The 18,856-nt window shown below is 47.4% G+C and overlaps 1 protein-coding gene across 1 annotated transcript; it reads right to left on the bottom strand.

The window, feature by feature from the left end:
* Positions 1 to 13,789: 13,789 nt before the first annotated feature.
* LOC147637860 (DNA glycosylase superfamily protein) lies at positions 13,790 to 17,837 on the bottom strand. The gene is made up of 2 exons (XM_086799062.1): positions 17,229 to 17,837; positions 13,790 to 14,539 (listed from the first exon to the last, which is right to left on the bottom strand). Exons 1-2 carry the CDS (start codon positions 17,835 to 17,837, stop codon positions 14,099 to 14,101), a joined length of 1,050 nt encoding a protein of 349 aa, XP_086655188.1. The 3' UTR covers positions 13,790 to 14,098.
* Between the last annotated feature and the right edge of the window lie 1,019 nt (positions 17,838 to 18,856).

Here is an 18,856-nt window from a genome sequence, read left to right as displayed (position 1 = left end):
ACTGTGGGCTCCTTCTGTGGAAACCCAATCTCGCCTAGCACCCTCCGCAATCACACAACCTCGCAAGTAGCACCACAAGCAGCCCGGTACTCTGCCTCTGTCGAAGAGAGGGCAATAGTTGACTGCCTCTTGCTGCTCCAAGAAACTGCTCTTGAGCCGAGGGTAAAACTGTATCCTGAAGTAGATCTCCTCGTGTCTGGATCTCCTCCCCAATCTGAGTCACTCCATCCTTGGAGTCTGATTCCATCCCCTCCTGTGTAAAAGAGTCCTAGATCCTTCGTACTCTGCAAATACCGCAAGATCCGCAATCCTGCGTCCCAATGAGACTTCAATGGCGTCTGCATAAAAGAGCTCAACAGCCCCACGGAGAAGCTCAAGTCCAATCTGGTGTTCAATGAACCAACCAACTTCCGGTACTGCGAGGCATCAACTGGCTCACAAAGATTAGTAACGGTTAACTTTGTGTTCGGGTCCATCGGCAAAGTAATAGGCTTGCAGTTCTCCATCCCAAAGGCCTCAAGCAACTCATGAACATACCGCTGCTGAGAGACAAAAAACCTCCTCTGGGTCTGCCAGATCTCCAATCCCAAAAAGAAGTGGAGTAAGCCTAAGTCGGTCATCTCAAACTCTTTTGACAAGGCAGCCTTCGTCACGCCAATGTGCTCCACATGACCGCCGGTGAGAACGAGATCATCCACATAAAGGATGATAATCATGACCATGCCGCGTTCCCGAAAGAGATACAGGTTAGGATCTGCAACCGATCTCTTGAAATCCAGTCCGAACAAAGAAGGAATCAATCTTCTGATTCCAAGCCCTGGGAGCCTGCTTAAGACCATACAAGGCCTTACGTAATCTGTAAACCATCCCTTCTGATCCTGGAACAATAAAGCCTGGAGGCTGCTCAACATACACCTCCTCCTGCAGTTCACCATTAAGGAACGCAGATTTTACATCCATTTGATACACGGGTCACCTCTGAGAAGAAGCAAGGGCAAGAACGGTCCGAATCGTGGACATCTGTGCTGTCGGTGCAAAGGTATCCTCGTAGGCGATGCCTGGCTGCGCTGAGCATAACCTTTAGCCACAAGTCTGGCTTTGTGTTTGTCCACCGACCCATCACACGCATATTTGGTCTTAAAGACCCATTTGACACCAATGACTGACCGTTTCGACGGCCTCGGTACCAACTCCCATGTGTTCTTCTCGATGGCATCAAGTTCCACCTGCATGGCTTTCCTCCAAGTATCCTGTGAGAGGGCTTCCTTGACGGAAGTGGGCTCCTTGTCCCGCATAATACGAGACATCAGAGCATAGTTTACCTGAAGAAGCTCCGCTGTGTTGCTTTTATCTTGGACTCTGTGTGATCTTCGAGGGCCATCCTCTGTGGTCCACTCGGAGGGTAGCTCCGTGACACCTGACTCCCGAAGGGTGTCTAACAACCACCTAGGTACTCCAACAGATCGTGGAGCCTCCTGTGGTCGCGGGGGCTCTACTCCAACTGCGGGCTCAACCTCCTGTACTGACTGAGGTTGATCAACTGGAATAATGGTCTGGGAATCATCATCAGACTCCTCTGGATCTCCAAGAAGTGGCGGCTCCTCAACAGTGGATACTGGAACATGCTCGTCAAAGACCACATCCCGACTGACAACAATCTCGTTCCTGTATGGATCATACAATCTGTATCCCTTGGAAAGAGAATTATACCCCACAAATACAAGCTTGCGGGACTTGGAGTCAAGCTCCCCCCTCTGCTTCTTCGGAATATGTACATATGCATCACTCCCAAAAACACGGAAGTGCGAGACATCAGGTTTCCTGCCAAAGTATGCCTCAAATGGAGTCATATGGGGTACTGAAGTCGTGGGAGATCGGTTGAGGGTATGGACAGCCGTTGCCACAACCTCTCCCCAAAGTGGACGAGGAAGATCACGATGCTCCAACATGGTCCTCGCTGATGGGGAGAAACCTGTAATTAGGGTTTAGAGTTCATTCATGGGAGACATACACAGAGAAGCAAGGGAGAGAGAGAGAGAGAGAGTTGTGGGGATAAGTCAACTCATGAAAGCATGAGTGTGTGACTCCCCTATCACACATGTATATTGCACTAGTACACATAGTGCACTTAGTACATTAAAAGTACTAAGTGTACTATGTACTATAACTTATGGGCTTGTACACACTATAAGGGTGGGCATAACGCCTTTACCCCAACAACCTCCCACTTAAAGGCAAAGTGCCCTTAAGTAAAGGAAAAGAAAAAATCAGCATGTACATGATAATATACAAGGCCATATCAAGGCTGAAAATGGCCTCATCCAATGCCCATCAAGTGTCTGCAATGAGCAAACCGCTCCGGAGGCAAACTCTTCGTCAACAGATCAGCCGGGTTGTCATCCGTGTGAATCTTAACAAGCTGAATTTGCTTGTTCTCTATCACCTCTCTGATGAAGTGATACTTCACATCCACATGCTTCGTCTTTGCATGAAAAACAGGGTTCTTTGCCAACTGAATGGCACTCTGACTGTCACAATGCAACAATGGAATATCCCCTGTATAACCCAAATCAACCACTAACCGAGATAGCCATAATGCCTCCTTGCAAGCCTCTGTGGCTGCAATATACTCGGCCTCTGTAGTAGATAAGGCAGTGCACTTCTGCATCCTGGATATCCATGACACAGCACCTCCTGTGAATGTAAATACATAACCGGTAGTAGACTTCCGGTTATCTGGATGACCGGCATAATCCGAATCCGTGTAACCATGCACTAATGCATCCTGTTTGCCAAAGCAAATGCACAAATCCTGTGTGCCCTTCAGGTATCTCATGACACCTTTCACTGCTTCCCAATGCTTCTTGCCAGGGTTGGCCATGTATCTAGAAACCACTCCCACTGCAAATGCAATGTCCGGCCTAGTAGCAACCATGGCATACATGAGACTGCCACAAGCTGAAGCATACGGAATCTTGGCCATATCAGCCCTGTCACTATCCGACTGTGGGCTGTCCTTAGCACTGAGTTTCACATATGGAGGCAAAGGAGTACTAGCTTTCTTCCCCCCGTCCATATTGAACCTCTGCAAGACTTTGCCAATGTATTCCTTCTGAGACAAATACAACACATGCTGATTTCTGTCCCGAAGTATCCGCATACCCAAGATGTGATTAGCATCACCCAAATCCTTCATATCAAAGGTTTCATGCAGCCTCTTCTTCAAAGCATCCATCTCTTTACGAGATTTCCCGGCAATCAACATATCATCAACATACAAAATGAGAATCAATAGACTGCCATCCAAAGCTTTCTTGGTGTACAAGCAGTGATCTATGTCACTTCTCCTGAATTTCTGTGATTTCATGAATGTATCAAATTTATGATACCATTCTCGTGGTGCCTGTTTTAGCCCATAAAGACTCTTTTTCAGCTTGCATACAAGCTTCTCCTTTCCACTCACTGCATAACCCTCTGGCTGCTGCATATATATCTCCTCATGGAGATCACCGTGAAGAAAAGCAGTCTTCACATCCATCTGAATCAAGTCCAGATCATCATGCGCAACCAAAGCCAACACAGCTCTAAGTGTGGTCATTTTGACCACTGGAGAGAAGATCTCATCAAAGTCCACACCATATTCCTGCTTGAAGCCCTTAGCCACTAATCTGGCTTTGTATCTTGGCTTTGCATCTGATGCAACTTTGAGCCTGTATACCCACTTGCATGGCAAAACCTTCTTGCCTGCAGGCAAAGGCACCAACTTCCAAGTTCCATTTTTATGCAGAGAATCCATCTCTGACTTCATGGCACGCTCCCATAGAGCCTTGTCTGCCCTCTGTAAAGCCTCTTTGTAACATGAGGGCTCCCCACAGTCAGTTAGCATCAAGTAGTCAACCCCTGGAACAAACCTGTCAGGGGCTCTGGAGGGTCTAGTGGACCTCCGTACCCAATGACCATCATTTGCAGGTTGCTGTCCAGCCTGCATATCACCCATTGGTGGCTCCTGTTCCATGCCATAAGGCTGAAAAATCATGCCCGGTATCTCCTCCAACTGTGGTATATCCATAGGGATATCTTCTGCCATATCTGGCTGTCCATTTGGACCATTTTCAGCACCATTTAAGAGCTGGTTTTCCTGCTGTAATGGCTGATTTACAGCCCTTTGTTGTTGTCCATGATGTCCATCATCATCAAAGATGACTCTGCCACGCTCCTGTTGCCTTGCAGGCTCCTTATACATGCATGTTTCATCAAAAATGACATCATTGCTGCGTATGATCTTTCTATTTATGGGATCCCAAAGTCTATACCCCATTTCACCTCTGTCACCATATCCTAGGAATATGCATTTGTGAGACTTAGGATCAAGTTTGGTGCGCATTTCCCTGCGTATGTGCACGTACGCAACGCAACCAAACACTCTCAAGTGCTTGTATGACGGAGGCTTTCCAGTCCATACTTCTTCTGGCACTTTCCCACCAAGCCTCGTGTTAGGTGACCTATTTATAAGGTGAACGGCTGTCATAACAGCTTCAGCCCAAAAACCATGAGGTAATGCAGCATGTGACAACATAGAACGGACCTTCTCCTGAATGGTCCTGTTCATCCTCTCTGCTGTCCCGTTTTGTGGAGGATCATAAGGAGTAGAGAGCTCCCTCTTGATGCCTTTAGCATCACAAAAGTCCTGAAATTGTTTGGACGTATACTCTCCACCATTGTCGGAACGCAAAGCCTTCAGTGTTTTGCCAGTTTGATTCTCAACATGAGCAACAAACTTCTAAAACACTGAAAATGTATCACTCTTCAAACGAAGAGGATAGACCCACACCTTGCGTGTGGCATCATCAATGAAAGACACAAAATATTTTGCCCCTCCCAAAGAAAGCTGAGGCATCTCACATACATCTGTATGCACAAGCTCTAACTGAGCATCTTTCTGTCCAAGAGCTTTCTTGTGGGGGCACTGTAGTTGCCTACCATATATACAATGCTCACAAAACTGAAAACTTGAAAACTTTAGAGAAGGCAAGTAACCCAAACGAGACAATTGCTCCATTCCCTTGACACTCATGTGTCCCAACCGGCTATGCCACATAGAAATTTCCGGCAGCTCGGTTGCATTTACATTAGCATGGTGACAAACACCTGCATGCATGAAGTAAAGAGTGTCCACCTTAGAGCCTCTGGCAACAACCAGTGAGCCCTTACTAATCTTCCACTTTCCACTACCAAATGTGGTAACATAATCAGCATCATCAAGCTGTCCAGTAGAAAGCAAATTCTTCTTGATCTCAGGCACATGCCTGACATCATGGAGCATAAGCTGTGAGCCATCTGAAAATACAAGCCTTACATCACCTCTGCCAAGAATTTTGCATGCATGGTTATCACCCAAATAAACAACTCCTTCATTGCCAGCAGTGTACCTGACAAACAAGTCTCTGCAACCTGTGACATGAAAGGAGGCACCTGAATCAATGATCCATGAGTGCATACCATGACCACCTGTAAGAAGTGAATGGGCATCAAGTGAAGACGTAAAGAGGACCTCATCCTCACTGCCACCTGCATGTGACACATTGATTTCTTCGATCTTGACTCCACTTTTGCCCTTTGGCTTTGCATCTTTGGCTTCATCTTTCTCTTTGTCTTTGCCTTTTCCCTTTTCTTTCTGATCATTTTTCCATTTGTAGCATTGCTTTTTAATGTGTCCCTTCTTGCCACAATAATGGCATTCCAAATCCTTTTTGGAGCGAGACTTGCTCCTTCCCCTTTCTTGGCTTTTCCCCCTTTGCTGGGATCTCCCACGTGCATTCATTGCATTTGACTTGCCAACAGAGTTGTTTTTCCTGTTCATCTCTTCTTGAAGAAGAGCACCCTCAACATCTGCATATGACAGCATAGCATGCGAATTGCTAGTGGCTGTCCTGAATGTGTCCCAACTCTCTGGCAAAGTGCATAACAAAAAAGTGGCTTTGAACTCATCGTCCATTGCCAACTTTTGATTTATAACCTGGCTGACAATACCATTAAACTCATTGAGATGGGCTGTCATAGAAGCCCCTTCCTTCATCTGAAGGCCTATGAGTTTCTTCAACCAATACACTTTGCTTGAGGCACTTTGTTGGGCATACAAGTCCTGCAATCTCTGCCACATTCCCCAAGCTGTCTTCTCTTCACGAATGCTGAAAAGTAATGAGTCTGACACAGACAACATGATAGTAGATCTTGCCAGCTCATCCATATCTTCCCACTCTTCAGCTGTAAGAGAAGCGGGCATCACACCCCTTTCTTTGATAGGCTTGTGCTGCTTTTTCTGGAGCAACACATTGTAGCACTGGGTTTGCCAAATATCATAGTTATGCGAGCCTTCAAGCTTCTTGATGTGAAGCAATGAAGAGCTCTCACCTGTGGTTGCCATAGCAAAATGCAACCTGTAATGCCTGACTCCCTGCAAATGTGCAAACACTGCACCAAAAGATGTGCAAACACTGCACCCAAAGCACACAAAGTGCTCACAAATGTTCTCCCAAGCTTTATCTCCCACTGCGGAAGCAAGAATGCAACTTTTCTCCCACTTTTTTTGATGAAAACACCAAAATCTGGTTGCTGCAGATTTTGGACAGCACCTTAAATGTGCTCTTTTGCCCTTCCAAAGTACTGTACAGCAGTACTAAGCGCTCACCAATGATGTACCAAACCTGTACCGGCAATTTCAGCAGCTGAATTTGAACCTTTTGATCACTCAAAACAGTGTACAGCCATGTCAAAACATGCACAAAGCTGTGCCAAATCTGTACCAGCAGGTACAATAGCAATAAATGCTCTCCTGGCTGTCCAAATGAGTGAAAATCAGACTTTTACAGTCCTGTACACTGCATAAAACAGTCCCGAACAGAAATTGGGCAAAAGCCCCTTGACTGCAAGCTGATTTTTGAGGATTCAAGGCATAAAAGTCTCGCCTGCTGCTTTGCCAAGCTCAACAAGCATACAAACTTGAAAAGCCCCTTGATTTGAGATCAATTTCTGATCATGCATGGTACATTGACGCACATAAAGGCATCCAGAGTGTTTGCGATGCTTCCCCCTGGCCACATATACATCAAATACATGAAAGCCCCTTGATTTACAGGCACATTGAGTGCTTGTAAGGCATCAGCACATTATCCACAGCATCAAATGCGATTGCCTGCATGCAAATCAACTCAATCGGCACAAAAGCCCCTTGATTTGCACTGCAATTTGCTGCAATTTGCTGCGATTTTGCCCAAATGTGCGATTTTTCACATCATACAGCATGTATGAGTGCTTAATTGCACAATTACATCAAAAGCCCCAAATTTCGACATCCAATTTCCTGCAAATTGATCCTGATTTGACCAATTTCCTGCAAATTGATCCTGATTGTGACCAATGTCACCCAATTTTGCCAATTTTGCTCAAAATTGAGCAATTGGGCACCTGTACCTGCTCAATTGATTACTGTATTTGCTCAATTGCAAATCCCAAAAAAAAATTTGAAGCAGAATACCTCTGAAATTTCAGAATTTCTCTGATTTGCAGGTTGATTTCTGTTGCAGGAGGGGGTTTTGCTGATGCTGATGCTTATGCAGTTGCTGCTGCTCTCTCAACCCAGTTGCTGCTTGGAGGAGAGTCGCCAAGTCGCCTGCTAGAAGATTGGCTGCGCAGCAAGTATACGGGAGGCGTTGACGACCAGCAGCAGCAGTTCGACGTCGAGCATCAGTAGCGGCAGAGCATGTACAAAGTGTCAGCATGCGCACAGCAGCCGACGACATATGCCCAGCAGCCTTCGCTCAACGCCTGGCGCTGTGTAGAGCTGACATCCTCGCTATGCTGCCTTTGCCCGTTTTGTGGACCAGCTGATCAAATCCGCTTGTCGCCTGCGTTGTGATGCAACGCCCGCCTGGTAGCGCTTCGCTCGCCTAGCGCACTTACGCGCTACACGCAAATTGGGTAGTGATGTTGCTTCGCCTGCGTATATCTGGTCGCTACTACAAGCTCCTTCGCCTACGCTCACTCACGCGCTTAACACGCCTGGTTGCTGCCTTCGCCGTCTCCGCCTAGCAGCGCTACACGATTAGCGCTGCTATTGATGCCTGTCTGCCTTGGCTGCTGTTCGCTCAGATGTTGCTGCTTCTTCGCTTGATTGGCTGCGCCTGAGTGGAAGGGGCAGCAGTTGAGCCAGCCCACGCTTACTGGCTGGGCAGAGATCAAGAAAAATACAGGCAGTTCTGTCAGAGATTCAGCAGGCGACCAGCTCCAAGAAAGATTCAGAAGGCGACCTTGCTCTGATACCAGTTGATGGGGAGAAACCTGTAATTAGGGTTTAGAGTTCATTCATGGGAGACATACACAGAGAAGCAAGGGAGAGAGAGAGAGAGAGAGAGTTGTGGGGATAAGTCAACTCATGAAAAGCATGAGTGTGTGACTCCCCTATCACACATGTATATTGCACTAGTACACATAGTGCACTTAGTACATTAAAAGTACTAAGTGTACTATGTACTATAACTTATGGGCTTGTACACACTATAAGGGTGGGCATAACGCCTTTACCCCAACACTCGCCATCTCCACCACAGTCCTATTCTTGCGTTCTACAACTCCATTCTCCGAAGGCGATCCTGTATTGGCCAGTTCCCTTTTGATGCCATGATCTGCACAAAATCTGAGAAATACAGTCGATGAGAATTTACCTCCTTTGTCAGCCCTGAGAGTCTTTACCTGAAATCCAAACTCTTTCTCCACCATCACGTGCCAATCCTTGAACCGTGCAAAAGCTTGGTCCTTCTGGGAAAGAAAGTAGACCCACGTGAATCTGGTACAATCATCAACAAGCAGCATAAAGTAGAGAGATCCTCCCAAAGATGGTGTCTGCTGAGGTCCACACAAGTCACTGTGAATCAACTCCAATGGTTTCGAAGCCCGCCTGGAAGCCTGCTTCGAAAAGGATTCCCTGTGCTGCTTACCACGTATGCAAGAACTGCAACCCGCTTGCCTATTGCCAACATCTGGCAAGCCAACCACCATCTAGTCTCGGAAAGCTCGCCGAAGTGCATCCACATTTAAGTGGCCAAAACGAAAGTGCCACAAATCTCCGACCTGAGAACCTGTCAAGGAGAGTGCAGAGAGCTTGTAGATAACCTGTCATGTGCATCATAGATGCCATGGACATTCTCAGGGCTAGATCCAGAAGAGGTAGCCAGACAAAAAGCATGAACAGGTAGAAAAAACCAGGATGATAGAGCACAGAGCACTCTTAGCAATGTAAACTGGAGCAGTGCCAGAAGTGTGTCGGCCGCAAGAGCTACAGGATGTGTGGATTTGAGTCCAGTCGGGCAGCAGCATGCGCATCATGAACAAGGAGTAGATTCAGTCGGCTGCGCTAAAAGGAGCATTAAATGCATCCAGAACTGGCCAACCAACAGTCGGCCAGCTCCTACATTGTCCAAGAACCTATAAATAGGCCCAAGTGCTCATTGTTTTAATCATTCACTCCCTCTAGGGGTGTGAGTCATTAGGGGTCCCATAGGGGACTGTTTTGGTGAGTTACCACCTTTTTATGTAAGGCAGCCCATGGTTGCAGATTTAAGTACCTTTTTGTACCATAGTGATAGAATATACTGAATTTCCAACACATCTCTCTCTCTCTCTACTCTCTCTCTATATCTGCGTTTTGCATCAGATGGTTTCCAAGAGTGTTTAGGGCTGAAAGAAGACTCTCAGAGCTTCCGCGTGTTACATTGGTATCAGAGCATCAGGCTCAGCCAGGCTAAACACTGATTCACTCCCATATGACGGTGTACAAGTCCTAGGTACAGGAAAGTACATGGATTCAAAGCCCACGACGAGGAACACAGAAGCGGGAAGAACTCCCAGGAGGTTGGTTGGTGGTGTTCCACAGTGCCAAAGGGGATGGTAGTCCTGTGAGCCAGATAGGTTCTCAAGCAACGGTCCCAAAGGAGGTTGATCCTCCAAGGGTGATGTGAGAGTGCCAGACTCATTTCTCAGGAATGAAGACCAAGACGGTGTTCAGAGTCAAGGCAGGAATGGATTGTGGACTAGAGGGAAACCAGATGCATAGATCTTCATCAGACAGAGTGGTTTGGAGAACAGGTCGGGTTTTCATAGAAAAAAGGTTGCCAGGGATGGATGATGACAGAGGGACTTCGGGACAGGATTGGGATGATGGCAGTCATCCAAGAGCAAGTTGGAATCCTGTCATCAAGTTTAGCAAAGGGGGATGTCATGTGCATCATAAATGCCATGGACATTCTCAGGGCTAGATCCAGAAGAGGCAGCCAGATAAAGAGCATGAACAGGTAGAAAAAACCAAGATGATAGAGCACAGAGCACAGAGCACTCTTAGCAGTGTAAACTGGAGCAGGACTTGGAGCAGGGTATGGAAGAAGCTGTCGGCTGCCAGAAAGGAGGGCGCAGTGCCAGAAGTGTGTCGGCTGCAAGAGCTACAGGATGTGTGGATTTGAGTCCAGTCGGGCAGCAGCATGCGCATCATGAACAAGGAGTAGATTCAGTCGGCTGCGCTAAAAGGAGCATTAAATGCATCCAGAACTAGCCGACCAGCAGTCGGCCAGCTCCTACATTGTCCAAGAACCTATAAATAGGCCCAAGTGCTCATTGTTTTAATCATTCACTCCCTCTAGGGGTGTGAGTCATTAGGGGTCCCATAGGGGACTGTTTTGGTGAGTTACCACCTTTTTATGTAAGGCAGCCCATGGCTGCAGATTTAGGTACCTTTTTGTACCATAGAATATACTGAATTTCCAACACATCTCTCTCTCTACTCTCTCTCTCTATATCTGCGTTTTGCATCAAATGGTTTCCAAGAGTGTTTAGGGCTGAAAGAAGACTCTCAGAGCTTCCACGTGTTACAATACCATTCTCCACACCGCCCTCCCAAACAACCTAGCTAGTCTCACGGTCCCGTAGAGCAACTGAATGCTCCTCAAATTCCACCCGAAAGCCAGTCTTGCATACTTCATGCACTTACAGAAGATGAAAACCCAGAGCAAGGATATAAAGAACACGGGAAGCATGCTTGCCCCCCTTGCCGTCGGGAATAATCTCCATCCGGCCCTCACTATGTATCGGAATAGTGGAGTTGTCGCCAATAAAGATGCAACCTGACTGCCGTTTCAGATCCAAAAAGAAGTCACGGGATGGAGTCATATGCTTGGAAGCACCACTGTCAAGAATCCATTTCCCGGGTATCCTTCGCGGTGAAGCCAACTGCCTCCTCACTTGAAGGCGATGAAGCGTCGGAGTCCGTCATCTCTAAGTGCACAAATGCAGGAGTCTTTGCAGCTGAGGCTGAGGAATCAGCACTCTTCCCAGTCCGCTTAGGACACTTCCTCCAATAATGGCCTTTCTCGCCACAATCATTGCAAGATCTTTCGGCCTTTAGCTTCTCTCGTTCTGAGTCAGGCTTCTTCTCAGAAGACTTCTCTAGTGAAGCCTTCCCTTTACCCTTGTTGTTATTCCGGCCTTTCGACCGTTGGCCAGTTAAGGCCTCCGAACCGCCGCTGTGAGGAGGGTTCGTGAAACATTCCTCCTGGTCCAAGACCATTGGCACAAGCTCCTCCCAGGTAATGGTGCTGAGCCTGCCACTCGTAATCAACGAGGAGTAGAAAGCAAAATACTGAGCAGGCAAGTGGGACAGCAAAGTGATGGCCATGTCTTCAGATGATATCTCCTTCCCAACCTGGAGGACTTCCTCTGAAGGGCCTGCAGCTTGTTAATGTGTTCCCGCATCGTCGAGGACTTTGCAGGGTTCATAACCCGCATCTGCACTTCCAAGGAGATCCTTTTCATGGGTGATACCCTGTTATAAAGGGAAGCCAAGTGCTGCCATATGCCTCTAGCCAGCGTCATGTGCTTTATGTGATTGATTACTTGTGGTGTGCAGTTGAGGAAAATAAATGACCAGACCCTGGCGTTGACACGATCCCACATGTGTGCCTGTGCCTCTCGATCCTTCTTCATCGACAATAACTCCCCTTCCTCTGTTTCCGGCCGTGAAACCCCGATGACGCTGAAATCAGCAAGGTCATATGACTCCAGCACAGACTCCATCATAACCTTCCAGATGCTGTAATTGTTCCCGTCCAACTGACGGTCCACTGGGAACGTGGGGAGAGTCGGGATCTTCACGTGCTTCTCAACCATCTCTAACAAATCTGCCATCACGGGGATGTAACTGAAAAAGGGTCGGTGGGTGGGGGAAAAAAACCTTAAACCTGCAAGTGGCTATCCAGTACCTTAGCCCGCCTTCCTCTTGCAACTTCTCTTCCCGAACAATCCAAAACAGTCCACCAATCAGTAACCTAGCTATCCCCCTCTTGCTCAGAAAACTCCCAAGATCTATCAAGAGCCTAGGGCTCTGATACCATGTCAAAATATGCAGTGGAAATGATAACCAAACTTGGGTCCACAAGAGCAAGTAGAATGCAGAAAATAGACAGCACAAGAGACACTGAGAGATAGGCGTGCAAACCATAGTTACTGCGGAATGGGAACGTTCCGAGAACGTCGAATGCTAGAACGGGAGCGGGAACGGGAAACGGGAGCAGATCAGGAACGTTGCGGAACGCCACATCATATGACATGTCAGCATATAACACAAAAAAATGTAACTTTTTGTATACGGATAGCCAAATATGCTTCATAATATTTGCTCCCCCAAGACATGAACATACATTTCTGCAAGCAAAACTTTAAAAAAAATAATAAAAATAATAAAAAAAAATCGAAACGTTTTGGGACATTCCGGGAACGTGCCTTCGCCCGTTCCGGCGTTCCAGGAAGGCGGAACGACGTTCCGTGATAACTATGGTGTAAACTCTTCTCTATACACAAGATCCCGTACAAAACTGAATGATAAAGTGGTGAGGAGCATGGGGCCTATTTATATGCCCCACGGATGCAGTTGGCCAGCACATAAGGGCTCTCCACGACTGCATAAAGCAGTCGGCCAGCAGCAAATGTCTCCACGACTGATGAAAGCAGGTCGGCCAGCATAGAATATCTCCACGACTGTGTACAACAGGTCGGCCAGCCACTAGCACCTCCACGACTGCAGCATAGGCAGTCGGCCAGCCACCAAGAGCACATGAGGTGCAGTCGGCCAGCACCATGGGCTCCTGCCAACATGTGGCATCCATCCACACCATGGAGAAATGGGGAAAAATGGGGAAAAAATATGGGGAGTGAGGAAAAATGATAAAACACCTATACAAGGCGAGCACACCCACAACAAAGGCCTTGGTGTCTGATTAAGACAGGAGATGACTTCTAACATCACTAGCCAGCCTCCCAAGGCCCTAAGTCCCCTGCTCCCAACCGCACCTAACTAGGTATGCGATCCCTTCTCTGCAAAAGCTCATGATGTTGAACACTATGAGGGAAAAACAAAGGGAAAGGACCTCTTTTGAGAATGTTAAAAACTTCTTGTGCTTACACTACAGCACTACATTTCAAACACCTAGGCACCTAGCTAGGTTTGCAATCCCTTCTCTGCACAAACTCATGATGTTGAACACTAACTGGTGCCAGGGAAAAAACCTCTTTGTATACGGTCCCTTCTCTGCAGAAGCTCGTGATATTGGACACTATCAGGGAAAGGTACCCTTTTTGCCACGGGAGAATATCAAAAACTTCTTGTCTTCACACTAGAGCACTACATCTCAAACGCCTAGGGGCAGGCCGCCAATTGAAAAGGTACTACTGTTGGTGCATTTTCAATTCAATCAAAAGCTTGCAAAATAGCTTCCAGATAGGATACATCATTGGGCATGGTACAGTACAAGTAAAGCCAATCCTAGAAAACCGTGGTTGCCGAAGCGCGACCATTGGCACTCCAGATGGCCGGGCAGTGATCCTTGCTAACATATAGCCGAAAAGATGGGCTTGCTAGCATAGCCAAAAAGATGGGGCAATGATCCATGAGCTAAAACAATAAATGCCTTGAGCATGGTAAAGGAAAGGGCAGTCCTCGACTGTAAGTTCATATGTATTCCCAAAAAAACATCCATAAAAGCAGAGCTGCCGCACTCCCTTACCGTTTTTTTTTTTCAGTTACCTTGGGTGCCTTCGTTTCAAGTAGACGCCACATGTACCATGTTCCTACAGTCCTGTAGGGACGCCAAGGTTCTGCGATCTTTTCCATCTCTACAGGAGAGGGTAATGCCTTGAGGCCATACAGTTGCATGAACCCTTTACGAATGCCTAGATCAGTCACAGGTAAAACATCTGGCCTGTGCAACGCAAAGATCATGAACATATGAATAGACCACATTCCGATACCCTTCACTGCAATCAATGTTGACACAAGTTCGTCGTCCTCCATAAGCATGATGGTGGTATCAGAGAGGCCTCCCTCGATGAATTTTCTTGATAAATCCTTAAGGTACTCAACCTTGCGACCAGACAGTCCAATGCTTCGTAGCTCCGATTCAGGCAATTTTAAGATGACAGTTGGTGATAACGAAGTTTCACCCTGTCATGCAAGACCAGCACTTATCAGAAAATTGAGTCTTCTGCTATCATGGAGACATCTTTTAACTGTAATGACAGGGTAGGTAAAGGAATATGTATACTGAAGATCACTAAAATACAACAATGGCAACCTTTCATGCCCCATGCACCACTGCTTAATAACACCCACTCATGCATTATGCAAAATAGGTTTGAATGGCTAATTTAACTTCAAGTACAGTGGAGAAGGAAGAACAAATGGGGAGCCCTCCCAGCTTCTCTGTGAGCCTCTTTAGGAAACACATTTCGATGCAATGTCCAACCTTGCCACTTATCTGGACAGTGAGATCCATTTAAACCAGCCCCTCTGAATAGCCAATCTAACAGTGCACATTGTTGTGCGTATGTGCAACACGGACATTCCAGCCCTAGGGAAGTTCTATGCACTTTGTTTTACCAGAATCAATCCATTAATAGTACTGACTGCATCCAGAAATTGCTGTGTGTAAACTTCCGATGAGGTCATCACGTAGGTAAAAGCATGTGGTAGAATCAAGCAGAGTTCACCGAAACCTGGTAACTCTAGTCTGATAGATACACCATGTCAACATTAGTAGCTCACCTAGTTTTTGCAGTTCGCAAACGAGGCCTAGATTGGATGGTTATTAAATGCAAATCAGATTTAATAATGAGTTTAAAGCAAGTAAAGTCTGCAAATGGGTGAAGCCAGTCGCCATGGGGAGGGAGAAGGCACAGCGTCATTGCTACCGAAGTGCAACAAAATTTTGGCTGGGTCAACTCCACAACTGTCAAGAAACTGACCAGTCCGACTGACCTGGCCCAACCTACCCAGAAGACCCGTACAAGGGACCCTTGGGGGAGGCATTCAGGCTCTCTTAATGGACATCTTCTGAACATTCTGGAACATCACATCTCTGTGTGTGTGTGCGCGCGCGCGCGTGCATTGTAGCTGGAGCGATTCTCCTAAACACCTGTACTTGGTCATCTTTGGTGGTTAGCCTGAGCTATTGGGGTCACTTCAATAGTGTTAATAAAGCTTATGTTTGTACCTCTGTTCTCCATCATGCAAATATCTCCTTAGTGCAGTCAAGAAAGTGTTAGCAAGGAAACTCTCACAGTACTATGAGATTCAAAATTCCTTCCGTTGCATGTCTATAATTAACAGCAAGTAGCTCATTGATCCTAGATGCAATAGGCCCTATGTGTAGCGGGGGTATGGTGCCATCTGTAGAACAAGAAGCCATAGAGGAGATTGTTTCCAATACGAGAAAGAGACTCCAGCATTAGCATTTTGCTGCTAGGGCTGCATCACAGAGGCGGGGAGGATCCACATAAGGGAGACACATCAAGGTTACCTGGGGATGATCAGCCACAGGAAGGTGGGGCCACAACAACACCATGAGCTAAGCCAAGGGAAGCACCGTGGGTGCAGTTGGGGATGGGGGATTGCCGGCCCGCACCCAACTAGGTATGCAGTGCCTTCTCTGCAGATGCTCATGATGTTGGATGCTATCAGGAAAAACAAGGGGAAAGGACCCTTTTTCCAACAAGGGAAAATTTCAAAAACTTCTTGTGATTTAGGAACCTTCCTTCAGTCAAAAACTTTCAAGCAGCCAAAACATTGTCCCAGAATTTCTTGAACTAGCTAACACATGTGAAGTGCTAAAAATGCTGATGTGTTTTCTCTGCTCCGGTGCAGATTGAAATCACTAAGATGCTGGCGGAAGCACTACTTTATTGTCCGAGATGATGACTATCCCCTCTTGAATATAGGTTTACGTGGCTGGACTCTCACAAGAAGTATTAGACAAATTCCTACTATCATTCCCACGTTGCACGATATGACAACATCCTGCGCTTCTGCAGGGGAGGCAGGCACCCCATACCTAACCGTGGTTATCATACGCAAGAAGTTTTGAACATTCTTCCTCGTGGGAAAAAGGCCTCTTTCCCTTGGTTTTTCCCTATACTATTCAACATCATAAGCTTCTGCAGGGGAGGCACCACATACCTAGTGCCGTTGGGGGCAGGGGACTGCCTGCCCGCACCCCGGGCAGTCCCCTGCCACCAACGGCACTAGCTAGGTATGTGGTGCCTCCCCTGCAGAAGCTCATGATATTGAAAAGTATGGGGAAAAACCAAGCCACAAGGGAAAATGTTCAAAACTTCCTGTGTATGATAACCACGGTAACCTTCATCTCCAAACCCCAAGCCCATCCAAAGACTCCCGCTGCAGCATTCTATCTGAAAGACAAGCCAGCATTACAAAAGTACCCACCCAAATCCAAACCCCTGCGGCTTGCAACCTGTTAATGGTGAAGGGAACAAAACCTCCAACCCCCTACTGCCTCTTGGGCATATGTGTGTATGTATGCCTGCATGAATGTGCATTTATATACCTGTGCCTCCTGGGCTTATGTGTATATGAATATGCATGCATATAACTGTGCCTCTTGGGCGTACGTGTATGTGTATGCCTGCATGAATATGCATGTATGTACCTCCAACAGGAGTCTGTTTGGCTGCTACAGCAGAGCTGTAGTATGTTATTTTTGTGAAACCCTAGATACATGAGGCCACCCTTTGGGGTGGGAAAACAACACGTGCAGAAAAGAATACACATACACAGATAGAGAGGGAAGGGAAAGGGGGGGGGGGGAGAGAGAGAGAGAGAGAGAGAGAAGCCAAACCCCGCAGAGTTGAATAAGGCGCTTGTAAATGGCTTCGGCGGCATTGCTGGCGAGCTGCTGGTACACGATCCCTTGCGCCAACGACAGAAAAGGGCTGGTGCAGCTCGGGAAATTGGGGAGCTGCGACCCCTCGATCACCTTCTTCAGCTTAGCATCGCACTTCTTCAGGTGCTGAACCGCCTTTGAGACCGCCTCCGCTTTCGACAAGCTCGCCATCACCTGCTTCCCTGTTGCTGCCTTGCTCTTCACTTCTACTGGTGTTGCGGCCATGCTGGATACAGGGGTACTTTTCCTCTTCTTTGCAGCAGAAGGGGGAACGTCTTCCTGCTCAGCTTTCCTCTTCTTTGCAGCGGAAGGGAGAACTTCTTCCCGCTCAGCTTTCCTCTTCTTGCGGCTCTGTGCAGCAGGGGCAGCGCTATCGCCAGAGACGGCTCCATTCTGAGTGATTCCATCTCCAGGAGGGCGGCGTTGTGCTCGAGTGGAGACCATTACCTCTACTGTCACAAGCTTGACCGTGTGAGCTGGAGCTCGGGAAGATATCGTTCCCCCTCTCTGAACTGCTTGCTGCGTCACGTTTTGCTCGAGTAGACCAGAAAACTTTAACTCCATGACAAAAAACCAAAAATATTTTCTACAGACTGCAGCCTCTTCTACAGGGGTGTCGTGCCACGTGTAAAAAAAAGGCATTGGGTGTGCATTTCACGCCGCCTCCGCCCAAGGGCCTGGGCGGGCACTTTTTTGCGATTCACGCCGCCTCCGCCCAAGGGCCTGGGCGGGCACTTTTTTTGAACCACCACTTGCGATGTGTAAAGACCTCCGCTCGCCAAAAGGAGAATAACTGTGGCTTTGGCGGGCAGAGGCTTCTACTAATCTTTAACAATGCTAAAAGCCCTCGCCACGTGTTGCCATTTTTTGAGGGTGCGCTGCCTCCCTTCAAAGCCTTCAACGTCACAGGTTGACCGTTGTAGTCCGCCACCGCTCCAGCTCCATGCAGAGCCGCCTCTTTCAAGTCGGGCAAATGTCTTCTTTACGGCCTCCCCTCCTTGGTCCCAGGTTGTTGCCTCGCCCTTGGTTGCATTCGGTTGGCCCTCGCGTCCGCTCGGTTGTTTGCCCCTGTCGCTCTTCTCAAGTCTCGGTTGTTTGCCTCTCTCTCTCTTTTGAGGTAAGTCTTCCTCTGCACATGTTCCAATGGTTACAGTATGGTCTTCCTCTGCACATGCAGAAGAGTTGATTCTCATGCCGGGGATCTCTGTTCAAACAACCTGCAAAAAAGCAAAACATGCATTAATCTTCTATTTAATCTCTAATTAACACGTGCTAAAAAGCGAGAGCATGCATGGTTCTGTAGAAGCGCGCACGAGAGAGAGAGTTGCATGCATCAAAACAGCAGCATGCATGATACACCGAAAGCGTGCACGAGAGAGAGAGAGAGAGAGAGAGAGAGATTTATGTGGTTTGCTTCTCAGGTGACCTCCAGAATTCCGTCTGCTCCCTCGAGTTCTGCTCCATCTGCTCCCCCGACAAGGCCTAAATTTGACGCCTGTTTTTCCTGTCAAGGGCCATTTTGCCTGTCAAAAAAGGTAGTTGAAAAAAATTCTTATCAAACGACAAGCCCGAGAAAAAAATTT

Source organism: Cibotium barometz, chromosome 6, assembly GCF_041138505.1.
Source record: "Cibotium barometz isolate CiBa-2024 chromosome 6, ASM4113850v1, whole genome shotgun sequence".
NCBI lineage: Eukaryota > Viridiplantae > Streptophyta > Polypodiopsida > Cyatheales > Cibotiaceae > Cibotium > Cibotium barometz.
This window is presented reverse-complemented; position numbering and strand designations above follow the sequence as displayed.

What these genes read in the sequence shown, in the direction of transcription:
- LOC147637860 (XM_086799062.1), bottom strand. Translation starts at nt 17,837, where the DNA reads ATGGAGTTAAAGTTTTCTGGTCTACTCGAGCAAAACGTGACGCAGCAA. An exon ending in GCCTTATTCAACTCTGCGGG is followed by an intron (nt 14,540 to 17,228) that starts GTTTGGCTTCTC and finishes CTTGCATGACAG; the next exon opens with GGTGAAACTTCGTTATCACC.